Source organism: Danio aesculapii, chromosome 25 (genome assembly GCF_903798145.1).
Source record: "Danio aesculapii chromosome 25, fDanAes4.1, whole genome shotgun sequence".
NCBI lineage: Eukaryota > Metazoa > Chordata > Actinopteri > Cypriniformes > Danionidae > Danio > Danio aesculapii.
This window is the reverse complement of record NC_079459.1, coordinates 10,646,568-10,665,181: the sequence shown is the minus strand read 5'-3', so window position 1 is coordinate 10,665,181 and position 18,614 is coordinate 10,646,568. Positions and strand designations below refer to the sequence as shown.

The following is an 18,614-nucleotide window of genomic DNA, read 5'->3' as shown; positions in this document are numbered from 1 at the left end:
CACACACTACAGTGAAGCACATTGTTCACGACACGTAGACTGTGTGGTACGTCTAATGCAATCCAGGAAAAATCTCGAAATAGTCGAAAGCGCCTGGAGAGGTGACTGATTTCGGAGAATCAGGTGAAGTGATATTTTCTGTTGTATAAAAAACAATCGTTTGATTGCAAAATAAGATTGTAGCGTGATCAAGTGGACCGACTCTAAGTTATTGTTTCCCAAAAACACATTTTGAGATAATTTACACACTAATTTGGTCGATATTTGTAGTTATTATTAGTCTATTTGTATGGATGCATGGAAATGTTTACATACGTGATCATGTATACGTCAGTCATTGAACATTTAGACTGCTATTCTGTTAATTTCTACCAATCTCTGTTTTATTGCAAAGTGGTAAAATAAGAAAAAGAAAACTTATGGTGTGTAATTAATTAGTTTCCATTCGCCTGATACAGTAAAACATGTTGAGGAATCTAACCATTAAATCAGATCAGTTTACTCTGAATCGAATTTTACTAATCGATCAAACTGATATGTTCTTTTATCTACAACTTAGGCCTAATGTTAATGGTAAGATTTCACTCCTTACACCGAATGTACATGATGCCTATTATCCAATTTATTAAGTTTTGGTTGCATCAATGTGACCGTTACAGCCTCCTTGTATTTGCTCGGGTGACGCCCCCATAGTACCGGACGAACGATTGCAATTCTACTATGAGGAAGACTGGCCAATGAATATTAAGTAGTCCATCCAGAGTTTGCGTTCCAATGGCGAAGTACTGTTTGCTTATTTTCCGCAGACGTTGCTCGGTAATCAGCCAATAGCGAGGGCTCCGTTTATGTGTATTTGTAGACCTCAACATAGTAGGATTTGAAATTCTAGCAATGTAAAGAGCAGTGCGGAAGTTTAAAGTCGGTTTGTCTTAGGGCATTCAAATTTAACCCGCGCTCAAGTATCTAACTACGAAGGTTTCATATTTTATTACTTGTCTAGTATATTTGTGCACTTGGATTTTCACTTACACGAATAACGTTATGTTTTTCTATTTATAAAGGATATGTATTTTTGATTTAATACTGTTAATGTAACATTAATTAAATAATAAACTATTATGCTTATGTTATAATTTATAACGCTGGTAAAACGAATCAAAGCTAAATAGAATATTAAAACAACAATGGAGGAAAATTGACAAAGTCATTGCTTAAATAGCTGAAACTAAAATCAATAGTAATGTAACATATGTAGAACAATAGTAAGTGGTTACAAATATTTTAAAATACTACAATGGTAGAGGCTGTACAATATTGGGGAACGAAATGTGAATTTTTTTGTTTATTATGACTGTACTGGAACGATGACTTAATTTTGAATGTTTTTTTGTATTTTGTATTGTATTTTATTACGCATTTGGAATGTAATGTTTTTAGTGGGGTGCTTTTTTAAATTAGTACATCTCAATAAAACAAGAATAAACGGCTGTCTTCACAGATACAGATATTTAATAATCAAATGTAAAGTAGTGATGCACATTCTTCATTGTGTAAATTCAATACAATTAGTCTTTGTTAAAGCTACAAACATCATTTCTGCACCTAAATTAAACTAACTTGCAATGTTACACAGTAAACAGGCTAAAACACATTTAAACCATGTTGTTTTGAAAAGGAAACAAAGTTGGTTGTAATTAATTCACAGTTCACATGCATATCATCCCTACTATCCTGCAATGTGACTATTGTGAATGAAACATCTCAGTGCTGATGCTGTGACGATTACATTGTGCAGCGCTATACAATAGCATAAAATAAAACTAAAATTAAACAAAAATAAGATGGCGGTTTTAAGATTTATAAACAAATAAATCGGAACATTTCTGTGCGTATTTTATTTCATTCTACATACTGTATGTTCTAGAGATACATCTTGAAGTGTCTGTGGTGTAGGGCAGTAGATTAGACTAGACAGATGTAATGATTTGGCTAGTGCTGGTTATTTTGGGGGATGATGTCAGTGGCTCAGTCGGCCTGGATCTGTTATGGTTCCTCTGTATTCGATTCCATCATCTGCCATATGAGATTGCTTTTGCTGTCTGAACCTAACTGGAAATCACTTAGGCCTACTTTTGTTGTAGGGTTGTGGCTCAGGGTAAATTGATACTTCACCATCCTTTACATTCCAAATAAGACTGTGTGTGTATATACAGTATATGTGGATGTACAGTTTATGTATTTGTGTGTGAAAGGGTATGCACTGTCACCATCATTTAATTTAGTTAATCCAGAGTAACAAGATGCTATATATATATATATATATATATATATATATATATATATATATATATATATATATATATATATATATATATATATATGACTTGTTTACAGTGTTAGCAGTGTTAGTCCATCAAACAAAATGACAAAGGAAACACCTTTTTCTAAAACACATATTTTAAATAATTATTTCTAACATGTCTTTTAATTAATTATTTCTAACATGAATGACCGTAGCTAGATTGGTTAGGAAAAGTCTAGCAAACGTTCATGATTGTTTAATGGTTTAAATGTTGCTGGTTTATGAAACTATCAAATTATTTATCTATAGTCTACAAATTAATATATGAAAATGATAAGTTCTGCTGTTGTTTATAAACTCCAGTTTTGATGATGTACAAGGAAGACGTTCTCATGTCACAGTCAATGTGTCTGAATGTGTAGTGAACTAAGCTCTTCACTGTCCTTACCCCTACACGTCATGATTTTGCCAAGTATGATGCGATCCAGGATTAACATCTATGTTGATCCTGGAACATGATTTTTGTTTGAAAATGTAATCCATACCTATTCCCTTCCCCTAAACCCAATCATAACTGTAAATTATTCCCCAAATCAGAGGGGAATATTAGTTGCATGACTATTGAATGACTGAGTTGGATGACAAAGTTGAATCTTTTAGAAGTGTATAAACCTAACATAGGCCTAAACCTAACATAAACTGTAAACATATCCCTTAATTCTGATTGGCTCATTAGAATGTTGTTCCAGGATCAACATAGATGTTAATCCAGGAACATGTCCGATTGGTGAAATCAGGTTGGCGGTCCATACCAGCACCTAAATTCAAGCACATTGACCTACTGATGAAGCTAGGGTACTGATTGAGACACAGACATAGTTTTTGTTGTTTAGGCTAGATATTTCAGTTGTGCACCACTATTTTGATGTAACATGAAAAGTAACACCTAATGTGCACTCTTGGAAACTTGTATACGCTCTAAATGCAATATTACTTGAATCAAAACTGATGTGATATTTATTTAAGCAAAAAGAAGAAGAAAGAAAATAAAGAAATGCGGACACGCAATGAACGCGTTGGTGGCGTTTGATGGTGTGAGAGGCAGAGCACAGATGCTCTTGACAATTCTGGAGGTAATTAATAATATAATAACACTACTGAAATTTTAGAATTACCAAAAAAAGAATGCATTTTAGAATAACCAAAACAACATTTCAGAAGCTTTACAATGTGGTCAGCCCGCTGGTTTGTCCATTCACACACATTTTTATCATTACATGATCTCTTATAACAAAATCACATGATTTTTTAATGTGCATACTGGAATTTGTGTGATAAAAGTGTTTTCATTGTAGCATATGTAATTTTTTTTCTTATCGAATAAGAATTTTATATTTTATCTTACTCAGTTATGAGCATACGTTTTTCTAGTCAAAGCAGAGTTGAATGTGACCATGGGGTTCGAGTCCTGCGAAGAACTGTTCTAAAAACCAGGTAAAACAAAAGCAAAAATAAATAAATAACAACAAGCTGAAAACATGGTGAAATCACATGGCCTGGGGTGTGTTTCCCAAACAACGACATGGCTGAACAATCATAGTACAATGCGTCATTTGGACAATCGAACAATGTAGTGATGAGTGTTTCCCCAAAACCATAGTTTCTCTGTCACAGATCCATCATTTGAACCATGATAGTTAACGTAAAACCTCCATAATGACACTCTAAACAAGGCAGAGTAACTACTTCTTTAGAGAAAATGCCCATAGTTTTTTGTATAAAATTATATTGTTTTACACACACACACACACACACGCACACACACACACGCACACACACACACACACACACACACACACACACACACACACACACACACACACACACACACACACAACACACTTAAAAAAAATCCAATATTAGTTTTGGTATAAACATGTACTCATTTTTCATATTAACTGAAATATATGTAAACGACACATATAGGGCCTATGTTTCCTTTACAAATATTATTGATAATATTTCATATTCTATGCTAAAACAAAAAAAAACACTTTGCTAACACGTATTCTCATCATATATAAATCATACAAATTGTTAATAGTTGTAATTTACAGTAGGCTATTTATTAAGAAAAGTAATAATAATAAGAAGAAATGTTTTAACCAAAAGGCCATGTCATATACACTAGGCTACAGACACATTTCTTAATAATATTGCCATATATTTTTGTTTTCACAAGCTTTGGAGACATAACGTAAATTTCGCTTTTAAATAATAGGTCACCCTTAGCTTTCATCATGAGCCACGGCTGTGGTCAAAATGGCATAAATGTTTTTAAAGTGCACTGCGAAGGGAACGCAATTGTCAATGAAGATTGCTAAAACTGAACTGTAGAAAATAATTGAAAGCAAATTACACCTAAGAGAAATGCAAGTGTAATAGTTTGCCACGCAGTTTGCGAATATTCATTGGAATGAGGGATTTGGAAAATGCCAAATCAATGAACTGTGTTTGTAATGATGGAACTTGCGACCTTAGTTGGCTAACAATGGTTTTGGGAAACGCACCCCAGGACGGCTTTTCTTTTTCTAGATGGGTTTAGGGAAGGGGTGGATGGCTCGTCCGTCAGTTGACAGCAAGCTGGCCTGGTCGGCTGAAGTGTATATTGCAGTGGATTTGTGTGAGAAAAGGGACACACAAGATAAATTTGAGATCATCAAAAAGTGTATACAGTGGCCACTGGTAGATTTGCAAAACAAAAACTGTGAGCAGACGTATGGTAATGTATGTCTTATATTAAAAAGGAGCTGGTAATGTATGTCTCCTATTAAAAAGGAAACATAAGAGGACATTAACTTGACCACATCAGATCCTGTCAATGTCGTGACATATAATGCCCTTAAAAAGTGCCTAATCGACAGCAAGCATCAAGTGTTTATTGAGATTCTGTTGTCTATCATACAGTATATAGATCTTTAAACAGCTTTATACATGCATGTGCGATGACCGCAGTGAGGTTTGACTGGACCGTGTGTAGCCTTTTATTATAGCCTTATATATAATAGTTTTGTTTTTTACGTAGCGTTGCATCACTTAAAATTACTTTAATAGCTTTATTTATAAAATGATTGCTTCAGCTTAGCTGGCAGTGATCAATATGAAAGGATCATTATCCATTGCATAGGATTCGGCTTATTCTTCAGTAAAGGATCTATTCTTTGATTCTTAAATTATGTAGAATTAACAGATTTAAGCTGTAGGCTGTTAATATCTTTAATTCTCAGAATGAAAAAGGCTTGTTAGTCGAATTTATCAAGGATGCAGAAGGCAACGATATAGAAATAAAGTTAGATTCAAAGGCATAAGGTTTATTATATCTCAGTAGACAAAAACAAATCAACAGACTGTATAATAATTGGTAAAGCAGACAGGTTTCTAATAAACACATAGTCAGTCCAACCAAACCAAATTGATAATCCAAAAGGCAGTGGTGATTATAAGCATTTAATAACAGGTCATAACAGAAGCAGGGCATCCACTGTGTAAAACATATGCTGGAATAGTTGGCGGTTCATTTTGCATTTTGACCTCTATAAATAAGGGACTAAGCTGAAGGAAAATGAACGAAAGAATGTGAGTAAATGATGAGATTGATTGTTTAGTTGTTTTTTGCATATGTTGGATTTTATGAATGAACAGAACAGCGTTTTTTATGTAAAGCACCTTTTAAAATAACTATACCAGACATTAAAAGTTTTTAAAGTTTTTAAAAAACTATGCATTGGGGAGTTGCTCTTCAGTGTTTTGGCTTTCGCCAGTGACATTTGTATTACACTGAACTGAACTAAACTGAACTTCAACTGTGATAACTGAACTAATGCAGTTTGAGTTTACTAGAACTTCATCTACTATATGTTAAACTGCTGAGACCCTCTAAGTTACTTGTAAAAAGCGCTATAGAAACAAAGATTAAGGTCCTCATGAGAATTTGGCTGCAGCCTTCTTTCCACCATGTTGCCAGATGTAATTATTATAAGAATTGTATTATTGGACTGATTTTAATTGTTTTAAATATTTTCAAAGAAACCAACTGTTTTGTTTTTAGAGGCTATTTTGTAATACAAAGTTTAAACTTATTTTGATGCAATTGTTTTTTTTTTCACAACACTCTAACAATAACAATCATAACAATCTAGCAATCCTGCATTGCCTGCATTTAAGATCCCCTGTACAAACAGTCAGCAAGCAATTAGAAAATGAGAACAATGCTGATGAGAACACATTTGTTACTGCAATCACAAAGATCATCATGATGTTATCTTTACTTTTGAAATCTTTGAATCTGTCAAAACTCAATCATACTGTTGCATATTAACCCTTGTATAACAGTAGAACAGAAATAGAAACATTGCCCATGTTGAATTCTATGCATTGATGTAGAGCTTATATACATGTTTATATATTTTATACCCCAGTTCCTATTAATGAAAATAAAATAAACCAAATAAAATAAACCAGAAGAAACTATTAATATTTTGCTGCATGAAACACAGGATAGATTCTGTATATAATAAAATGATATTGTGTAGTCAGTGAGCCACTACCAAAACACTAATGAAAGATAATGAAAATAATTTGAATGCATGCATGCACATTTTTATTAGACACACTTTTGCTTTTTGATTCTGTGACTGCACATGCTCTTATGTAAATAAATAGAGTCATTGGACTAAATCTTCTGCCAGTCATCTGTTCTATCTCTATTTAAAGGTGGCTTATACTTCATTGATTTAATAAGTAGGTATGTGCCTTGGGAAAGTAAAAAAAAAAAAAACAAGTAATATTTTTTATATAGTTTTATACATTCATTTATTACTACATAACATTCCCCTAGAATCAGAAGCTCTATATTGACGATATTTGGAACGGTCGTTAATATCAATGAGCTCTCTCTCTCTCTCTCTCTCTCTCACACACACACACACACACACACACACACGCACACACACACACACACACTCACACACAGAAATAACTAATAAAAATGGTAATTTTTCATTTTCAGTTGGTCTTATTGATCAATGTACAAATACACAAGACTCTAGCTTTAAATAGAAAAATTTGTGATCTTTTTTGATTTTTGTTAAACGAAATGTTAATAGTCTAATTCGATTCATTTAATTACTTTAAGCTAAGCTAAAAGTGACCACACCATAACAATAGCAAACATAGTTCAAGTCAACTGTTTAACTTTAGGAGAGTTGTAAATTGTAATGGAATTGTGTGGCAAAATAATATTACATTTATATTTAATATTTTATAGTATCACAATATATTTGATCATATTTGCCTCTTTTTTTTTTACCTCAGCTCATTACATGCTTGATTATTCATGCATACTTTCTTTTTTTTTGCTGTAATTCTTTCATTGTTAAAATATAATATTTCAGTTTGGTGTATGAATCCTGTTTGCCTCTGCAACCAGTATTCATTTATTTAAAGACATAGATTTTTGCAAATTAATATTTAGTAAATCGAAAGATTTACGATAAAAGATACATGTTCATAGATATTTATTACTAGTGCTAACCAGCCATGGTTGTTTTGTTAGTTAGCTTTATATCTTATTAGTTAATTTGTTTATACAAAAATGCCTGTGAACAAATAAATAAAGCTTGCAAATGGATGTATTTAAAATACTGTCTGTCTGGAGTTGTTGTTTTTCCTGCTCAAACACAACAGCACAGCATCTGTTTTTCAGTTTTTTTTTGCATACTGTAGGTCATGCAAATCCAGCTTTTAAGTGAGTAAAGAGAATTTGAGTTAGAGCGGTAACCCTAAAAAGTATAGGCCTAAATAAAAAATCCCAGAGATTTGCACTGAAGACCTAATCTATGTATAGGCAAGAACCACAGAGACTTGAGTTTATGTTTCACCAGTAAGCAACCAACTAACGGTAAAATTTCAGTGTAAATTTTTATATTAAGTTGTTATAAAGTAATTTTTCACAAAACATTTTTTTCTTCAACCCCAATATTGTGCAAGGATTTGTGTGAATTGTACATACAATTTGCTCTCATGTATGAGCTCTTTGCAAACCCTTTTGCAAACTGGGCAAATTATGTGAGAGAGTGTGTGCCAGGGAGTGTGTGGAGTTACTCATTAATTGTCCAGCATGTTAGGGTATTAACAAATACAGTGCACTGCACTCCCAGAAGCTGCAGTCACCATAGTACCAATAAACTTTATGCTTTCATTAATCATTACCACTGCAGTCACACATCTGGTGAACTTGTGTTATACTTACAAACAAATAGATGTCTAAAGAATAAAATTACTAATATAGTTTGTCTGATTTTGTGCTGGATGGTCATTACTCTTGTTTCCCACAGTTAACATTTTAGCATTTAAAGGCACATAAGGAGCAATGAAAAGTAAACATGTCCACAATAAATAGACAAATAGACTGCAACTCTCTGTATGCATTAAGTTGTATAGGGTTAAATAAAAATTTAAAGGGTGGTCCACCGTATATATTTTAAGGCTTGGTTGTGTTTATAAGATTGCAAACAATGTGTGCTCATGCTTCATTTGTAGAAAGTCATGCTTTTTTATATATTATTATTATTTATTATATATTATTATTATCTTACTTTGATTATATACAACTACTCTGCTAACATGAAAACATTTCCTAGTTCCTCTGAAAGGCCCGCCCTCAAGAGGCTCTGATTAAACAGCTAACATAATGTGCTGTGATTCACGCATTGGCTCCACGTTCCCAGGAAGCGTCAAACGCCTTCAAGCATGTGATTTTTTCGCTGTGTAAACAGTCAGTCAGAGAAGCTGTTAGCTGCAGCAGTTTGTGCTTGAATCAGACATAAAATGAAGAATACACCGCTGAACCTCATGCCTGCTCTCTAAAATAAAATCTGACAAGTGTCTTTCACATTTATTCCGGTTATAAGTATGTGTATAGTAATACGAAACGTTCACATATCTTTTGCGAGTTTGTTATTTGAGATGTATAACGCAGGGAAAGCGGCTGCATAGAGAGACATTGCAGCACTGGTGAAGATTTTGGGTGTTTACAGCGGTTTGACTGATAAATATGAATATGTAGCTTAATTGTTAACGGTGCCGAACAGCATTTCCCATTGTTTACATCCTTGTTTACGTCCCTTGCTACAACATATCGTTAACTCTAGAAACTGTGCATGTAATAGATCAATTTTATCAAATAAAAACACTTACAGGTTGTGGCTCATAATCCACAGCTTCGTCAGTTAGAAGACTGTTTAGTCGAATCCAGCACGGAACTGGGAGAGATTCTGGAAGCTCTCCTTTGTCAAATGCTAGAGCTATATATTTTTTTATAATTCTCTGCAACATAAATTAAATCGTAAGCACTTCGGGAGACGCAATGGCGCAGTAGGTAGTCGCTGGTTTGAGCCTCGGCTGGGTCAGTTGGCGTTTCTGTGTGGAGTTTGCATGTTCTCCCTTCGTTTGTGTGGGTTAGCTCCGGGTGCTCCGGTTTCCCCCACAGTTTAAAGACATGCGGTACAGGTGAATTTAGTAGGCTAAATTGTCCGTAGTGTATGTGTGTGAATGAGTGTGTGTGGATGTTTCACAGAGATGGCTTGCGGCTGAAGCCCCTGCAATCTCATTAACCCAGAAGTATTTTTGTAGTCCTCCAACCTTTGTTCGCTGTAGGCTTTTCTAAGCTAACTCTGTAAAAGCTCATGTCTTCTTTGCATTGAACTTCGAGCATATTACTGTACATTCAGAGATGTTGTTTATGTTCATACAGCTACATTACACATCAACTAAAGTTTAAAATATGATATCATAGTGGACCACCCCTTCAATGACAAATTGTTATGTAGTACTATATTATAAAAATGCATTTTATTTTAAAAGAATAAAGTAATAGTGTTAGCACTGATTGACATCATACCAAACCTAAAATGATCTGTTATCAGATAAAAGCTCAAGTGGCATCTTCATTGCAAGTGATGCTGATGTTTATTAAACAGTCAGTGTTGGGCTTTTATTAGGTGTTTGTTGGCTATATATTGAAATGTATATATTGAAATGGAGTGTAAGATATAGAATGGAGTGAATATTATGTTTATTTCAAAATATGTTTCATTCCAAACTTACTGCTAACCACATGTTGAGAGCCTGTGCTGGGTGTGATTGTTGCTTGTTACTTTAATTTAATTATGTATCCACTGAAAAAGTGAAACAATGGATTATTTTAAGTAATGTAATTACTGTTACTTATAATGTACTTGACTTAAATACTTTAAACAAATTCAGAAATTCTCTATTCAATTCAGAGAAGCAGAGTAATTGTATTTTTGTTAAGCTAATATATTTTGCATAATAATTAGACTTTTTTACCAAATAAAGTTACATTGTGTAAGAAATGAATGGCAGTATATAAATGACAGGAACGTTTTGTTTTTATGCATGTAATGCTTATATTTTTAAGTAGTAATTTTTATTTCATCCCTGTAGGCCCTGTAGGATCAAATGCAAAGAATTACAAGAGTTTAATTTCTATTGCCTGTGCATTGAGACTTATAGATCAGTTTTAATAGTATCGAGTGAAGTAATTAGAATCCTTATTGAGTGATGAAATTACTTTATTAGACAAATTAGAAATTAATTTAAATACAAATTTACTGATGTAATTAGTAATTCATTTCTTTTTATCTAACACTATCAAGATCTAACTATAGATGCTGTCTGAAAACAATGTTATTGGAACAGTGGTTTTGAAAACCACTGAATTATTGAACGATATTAATGACGGAACTTTACAGTAGTTGACTAACAATCATTTTGGAAAACACATCCCTGATTGACTTGTATCTATAAACTATTACTGTGACATACCACTTCCTGATAATCTACCATACAAAAGTATAACAGTTAGTTTAGATTAAATTTGTCTTGATAGCAAATGAAACCATGATATCATTGAGTCTATAAGAGAATTACCAAAGAAATGTATGTGTGTACCTTTCCTGTGTGTGTTTTTGTTTTCTGCTCAATTTGGAGGCTTGTTTTACAGAAGCTATGTTTGTACACAGTCCAATGGCTTGAGGCGTTGCTTTGTGAATCACAAAGTGCTAGTTATTTGGAGAGTTATTTCTGCTAACACATGCACAAAACATACAAGCTATGTTTGTTGTGTGCAGTCAGTGTAAACTCAGTTTTTCTTTCAAAAATGATCAGACAGGTTGCAGAGACGTTTAATAATTTACAGACTTTAGTCGAAATTTAATATCTTTAGTTAAATAATCATGAATTTGGAAATGGGGCCATAAGACTTTGGACATCTGGTATGCTAATTTCAGCAAAGCACTTCTTCACCAAAAAAAATATGTATTATATATCCTATCCTACTTTACCTTAAAGGCCCGTGCAGTTATTTGAAATGTGCATTTTTATCTGATGTTTGACCAAAACACAAGGAGAGGGTGGGACATAGTGTAGCTCCTCCCTCTTTTTAAAAACGGCTTTGTTGTATCACCGCTCTGCCAGTGAGAGGAGTGGAGCTCAAGATCATTAAATGAAAAGCAAATGAGAAGTGTCTTGAAGGGAGTGGGGCATGTCAGACACTAGAGAGCATTTGATTGGTTATGATTTGATGAGAAACTGTAGGGGATCAACCATTCATCCATTTAGACAGACTACAAGCTTTACATCTTTATATAAGTTTTATATCTTCTAAATGCAAATTTTATCACTGTGTTAGAACACACAAGCTTATAGAAATCTTAAAAACTAACAATACTGATACTAACATCTAAAAAAATTAATTTTAATTTCCTGGGTCCTGTAAGGACCACAGAAAATCTTCGTAATTACATTTTGTTAGGGGTGTTTGGTTCCAGGTTTTTTGGAGTCGACTCCGATTCTCGACTCCCAATTTTGGGATTGGTGGAATCGACTCTAGAATCGACTCCATTTATATCCATTTATACCAACTGCGATAAAACAAATTAGAGCTATTCTGAGAAAATATCAGTGTGAGAGTATGTAGAAACATGTAAACACAAGTACATGGAAGCAATCAGAGCATGGAATATGTTGACTGATAAAGATATCAAAACCAATATCACCATATAGACCTGGTTAGTTAGTTAGGTCGCTTGATACTCGCACTAAACCTTTTGACGTGGGTTCGAATCCTGTTGATGACATTTCAATTATAATTATTCTTTACATTATTTTGGTTATATACTGTTCTGCCACACAAATATTAAAATCAATAATGTTTACAGTCACACTGACACCAAGTAATAAGAATATTTATTCAGTATGGGCATGTTTTGTTGCTGTGAAAAAGTGACGAATCTGCCAATCTGCAAATGTGAATAGTTTACATCTGGAAAGGAGCGCACCAGTTAACACGGACACCAGTTAAACTGTAATACCAGCTTCATTAAGTTTACTGTTAAGAGTTCTTAAGCAGATATTTACACAGTGTAGACTTGACATCAAGTCCACGATTACAGCGTACGAGTGGCCCTCGTTAAAATATTGAACACATTGATGCTGTATGTCTAGTGTTTCCGTCTTGTCTGCGTCCTTTAGAAACTCCAAGGACCGACCACACGTAAAGCAAAACCGCGTTAAGCTGCTCATGTGTTTGCCACAAAATGGGCTAAACAACCCTCAACTGCAGTCCATGTTCTGTCGCCATAAACTTTATTTACGCAATGTACTCCACAGCACGAATTTACCGCGCTCACCAACAATAACACTTTTCTCCGCGTCACTTCCGTTGTGTGGTACATTCCCTTTCCGTAAGGAATCTGTAATTGTAAATTTGTTTCGGGACTTGTTAAAGCGTTTTGCGTCTTGTTAATTTTTTCTAAAATTTTAATTTGTTTTGTCCTTGGTAAAATTGTTTTTTCCTATGTAATTGTGTCTTATGATAGGTAAAAATGTTATTCAAAATATAAATTTGTCTTGGTCTTTGTAAAAGTGTTTCACACTTTGTAATGTCGTTTTGCACTTCCCGGCCACCATAGTTTTCAATTTGATTTAATGACCAATTAAATAATAACCCCCTGCACGAAATTCATAACAAACCTAAAATAATGATAAAAGCATCTGTGCCTCAAAGCATATTGTAACACGTGGATGACAGAGACAACATTAGGATCCAAGTGCAGGTTTATTCGGTAGTCAGGCAAGCAAGGGTCAACACAGGTGCAAAGAGTTGAATAAAGACAAATCCACAATCGTAGTCACTATAACAGGCGAGAGGTCGGTTGGCAGACAGTGAATAGGGACAAACTGACAAACTTGGCAAGGGTCAAAACATGGAGAAACAAGACTAAGGAAAACGCGTTGAATTGTCACTTTACAGGTAAACAAGACTCGACCAGGAAGTGAGTGTGTGTGCTGCTTAAATGGTGTTTGTAATCAGTCTTTGACTATCCTCAGGTGGTGAGTAGAGACTTGGAGCAGGTGTGAGTGTGTGTGTGGCATGACTGAATATGTAGTCCATTTACAAGCAGATTTGTAGTCCATAACGATTGGGAGTGAGATCCAGCGATCTATGAAAGTATGATGGCTGGTGATCGTGACACATATCATATTGCTCGTAAATTAGATTTTTTTAATGTGTACTTTTAAATAGCCTTTTACTTTACTTTGAAATATCACTGTTTGTTTTGTGCAATTTTAAATAAGGATGTGTTAATAGAACGCCATACGCCGGAAGAAAAGGAGTGAGTCAGACCTGTTTTTGAACACTTAGCTTTGGCTATATTTTTTTTGAAACAAATTTTGTTTGTTATAAATTGTATCTTAATTTTTTAATGTATGTAATTTGTATTTATTTATAAAATAAACAAGAAGAATTGCCGAAATATTAGAGGTGAAATTAAGTGCATCCAGGGCCAAAAACAAAAGAAACAAAAAAAAAAAAACACAACATGTTTTGTCAGATTTTGTGAAAAAATAAATCTTGGCTACTTTTGTCATTATGATTAGTGTTTTTTTGATTAATGAATTAATTAATTTGTAAAATATGCCTAGGCAAAGGTTAAAAATTTTACTTGAGCATAGAGCAGCAACCAATAACATCTTAGTTTTACCTGCAGTTTTAGTTTTACACACATAGTTGTAGTTTTACACACATATGCCAAATTTAATGTATAATACAGCAAACTTGACATTGCAGGCAGATCATCTTTAAAACCAAATTGCAAAAAGGTGTGTTTCGTAGGAATTTGAAAGTGAATTCAAACTTCATCCTGCAGCACTATTTATATTATTCTAGAGTGCTCGTGGTCGCAAAATTCAAAAGCAAACGCATAAAACGTGTGAGCATGCATTCAAAACGGGTGCCTTCAGTGTTTATCGTGCTCGAGAATGAACATTATAACTGTAGCATGTATCAGCTTCATTCAGAAGGATTTGAATAAACAGACTCTGGGAGTCAATTCCATTCCTGGAGTCGATTTAGGTACTAGGTCCATTGAGAGTTGAGCAATCGACTCTTTTGGAGTCGACTCCCCATCCCTACATTTTGTTTTCTTTGTATGTTTAAGAACTGAAAAAAATCACTGAACATGAATACAGTCAGTGGGATGATTGTTTGTATTGATTCGGGAGCTGATTTCTCCTTAGGTGTGGTGAGAGGCTGAAGCGGAGTGGAGGAATGACGGAATATAAACTGGTGGTGGTGGGTGCAGGAGGTGTGGGCAAAAGTGCTCTCACCATCCAACTTATCCAGAACCACTTTGTGGATGAATACGATCCTACTATAGAGGTAATGTGTGTGTGTTTACATTGAGATATTGCATCTAATGTAAAATATAATGGGTTTTTGTTTAGGTAGATTGAAATAATTCATATGTTTACAGACAGGACTATTAGAATAAGTAGATAACATATTATAAAAAAATGTAACAACAATTGTTTAGTGATGTTATATTTTGTCAGAATCACAACAGCGTTGGGTGCCAACTTAAATCTGATGCCACCTTTCAGTTTTTCTTCTAAATTCAGTGTCAAATAAACCACAGGAATTAACCATAGGCCTGCTAGTGCTTCCATATTAAGGGATGTATGTGTTCAAAGTTTATACATTTCCTTGCCTGTTTCTGTTCTGTTTTCCCACCACACCCGACTCTGAATAGACAATGTCCTTTTTATGGCTGAAATCACTGTGTGCTCACACATAAGCACAGAGACGCATGTTTATATGACTGCTGGGGCAAAGCTCAACAATCTCTACAATCACTGACTTGTCTTTCACTCTTTGTACCTTAATCCCCAAAGTTGTTTATTGGGCACATTTTTTGAAAAGTTATTTAAATACCTCAAATTTGGTGGCTGTGTAATTACAAAAGAATATTGGGAAAAAAAGAGGGAAAATGTTTTGTTGATACAGCTTGAGTTTGATGTCGATTTGACCGGGCATCTTTGTGCAGGACTCCTACAGAAAGCAGGTGGTGATTGATGGGGAGACATGTCTATTGGACATCTTGGACACTGCAGGTCAGGAGGAGTACAGTGCCATGAGGGACCAGTACATGAGAACGGGCGAGGGCTTCCTCTGTGTGTTTGCCATCAATAACACCAAGTCCTTTGAGGACATTCATCAATACAGGTATGTGCTTAAATGTCATACTATGGGGGGTTTTAAAAGTATATATATGTATAATTCCTGAGAGGGTAATTTTTATATGAATTAAGTCAATAAGTGTTCATTGTTTAAAACAGTCAATTGTTTTAAAAATAATTTATTGTGCTTTTGGATGTGGTCTTTTCTGTTGTCATTAGAGTAGATATGGTTGAATAGTGGCTCAAGTTAAAGTCACATTCAAACCAAAGTTTTTATTAGACAGTGTAGGAATTCATGTGACCAATCTGAATATGTTGCATAGAACATCAAAAGATAATAATATGTTTGTGTAAAGTTTATAGTAATGTGAATTTATTTAGAAAATTTCTAAATTATTTTTATCCAAAAATATTATCTTCATTTAGGGCTGGGGGCTGTAGATAAATAAATTGTCACAGTCACACAGGAAACTTGTTTCATATTAAAAGTAACCACAAAGCTTATTGTATTTTTGCATGGCTCATTCGCTGCATAATTTTTAGCGGAAAAGAGATAGATTAGTGTCAATGAAAAGTGTCATTTACTCACCCTCATGTCATTCCATACACATGCTGTATGTTTGTTAAACATAAGATATTTTAAAGGGCACATAGGTTACCCCTTTTTTCATATTTAATATAAGTCTTTTGTGTCCCCAGAATGTGTCTGTAAAGTTTCAGCTCAAAACACCCATCAGATTTTTTATTATAGCTGTTTGAAGTGTCTATAGCTGAAAAAAAGGTTTTGCTGTTTTTTGTACTGGCCCGTTAAGGCTAGTCCTCCTCGCCCACCGTTCCCACATGCCCGTCAGCAATCACCGCCCTTGCTGCCTCAGGAAGCAGATCTCACCTAACGTGTGTGAGAAATACTACAGTAAGAACTTTAACAATCAGTATTTGATGCATTTTTTTTGTGGATTTGCAACAATGAGTCACACACAATGTCATTACAAAGTTCACGCACACACACAGCAAGGACACAAACACATAGCACAGACACATATACACACACACACACACACACATAGCTCAGACACGCAGACACACACACACACACACACATACACACACACACACACATAGCTCAGACACGCAGACACACACACAGAGAGAGAGAGAGAGAGAGAGAGAGAGAGAGAGAGAGAGAGACAGCACGTTAAGCTTTGCACTCGTTTTGCATGCATATGTGACATGATACTGGTAATATCCACTGCTGTATGGATATCTCTTATATTAATGTACAAAATAAACCTGATTTAACGTCCACAAACCGCGATTAAAGCTTCTTCCTTTATAATTGTTCTGACACGCGGCTGTGCTGATTAAGTGCATCTGAAGTGAATCGCTGTAATTCATTACACACGTGCTCTGATTTAAAACATTTTAAACTTGATCACATTTGATGATGATTGATGATCCTAGCGAACTGAACACACCTTTTATTCCCGGATGCTCGTCCTCTCTTCCTCTCTTGATGATATGATTATACACGTGACTACCGGACATGTTAATGCGCGCAGCTGTCAATCAATATTGGTGGGCTCCTTTACTCCTACGTAAAGTTGCGGTCGATCTGAAAACCGCTCCAATTGGTCCACCATTTTTATGTTGTTAAATTTGAAAAAAAAGGACTGGGTGTGTTTATTTCACCCCAATATGACAGTTTATACACTATACTTGCACACATTTCTGTCCAAACAGCTTGAAAAGTAGATTTTTCTCCATAGGTGCCCTTTAAAGAAACCTGAAAGACTTTTTTCTTTAAAAAACAGCATGGAAACCTGTCTGACTTCAGTGATTTAATCAGTCATTTATAAAGCTATATGAATACTTTATGTATAGTACAAACACAAAATAGAGATGTTACTTTTTTAAAATTTAAAGAATAATACTCATTTATATGGCATTATGCATCCGTTGTTCACATGTGAATTGGTAGGACAGTATTATATAAAATATAAAATAATTCAAATCTAAAATAATTTGGAAGGTGTTAGGGTTGGACAGATAAAACGGTATTAGTATTTATTGACTGACCACCACTGTCAATAACGATAAAAAAGTTTCGTATGAAATTTCCAACACAATATCACGATAATTTGTAACTTTTTGATTCCATGGCTAATTTGTATGAATTCTTATTATCTCATTCAAAAAATTTCATACCATTTGCTTATTCCACAATGAGGGTTGGGTTTAGGGGTGGGGTTGGGTGCCACACCTCCTTTTTAAAATCATACAATTTCCTTGTAAGATCAGGCTGAAAGTTTTGGTATGAAGTGCTATAGTTTTATTAAAATGTGTCTGCTGAGCACACGCCTTGAAAGGAATGCCAATAAACTTAGGGTTATTTCCAATCGAGGTGCACGGCTTGTGCATGCAAATAGAGAGCAACGCACAAATGGTGTGCAAGCGGTGCGCACGTGACCCACTCACATTTTCCTTGCACACCTAGTAGAAAACATCTAGAGTGCCACCAGTGCACTGCAATTCATGTGACTAGAACTAACCAAGCAGCTTTACATTTTGTATGAAAGATACGCATTTCAGTAATGATGGCAGACTAAGTACCTCAGACAAACAGAGCACCCGAACACTACAGTGTTTTTTAAATCTTTCTTTATATAAAACTTGTAACGGAACTGCAGCAATGGTTTGTCCGTTTGTCTTC

The 18,614-nt window shown here is 34.5% G+C and overlaps 1 protein-coding gene across 1 annotated transcript in view; it reads left to right on the top strand.

Annotated features, from left to right (window-relative positions):
* hrasa (HRas proto-oncogene, GTPase a) overlaps positions 1 to 18,614 on the top strand; it is a 29,300-nt gene continuing 10,686 nt past the window's right edge. Inside the window, exons 1-3 of the mRNA XM_056451815.1 lie at positions 1 to 123; positions 14,966 to 15,107; positions 15,772 to 15,950. Coding sequence (XP_056307790.1) covers positions 14,997 to 15,107; positions 15,772 to 15,950 — 290 coding nt within the window. The 5' untranslated portion in view covers positions 1 to 123; positions 14,966 to 14,996. The remainder of the gene's footprint in view (positions 124 to 14,965; positions 15,108 to 15,771; positions 15,951 to 18,614) is intronic.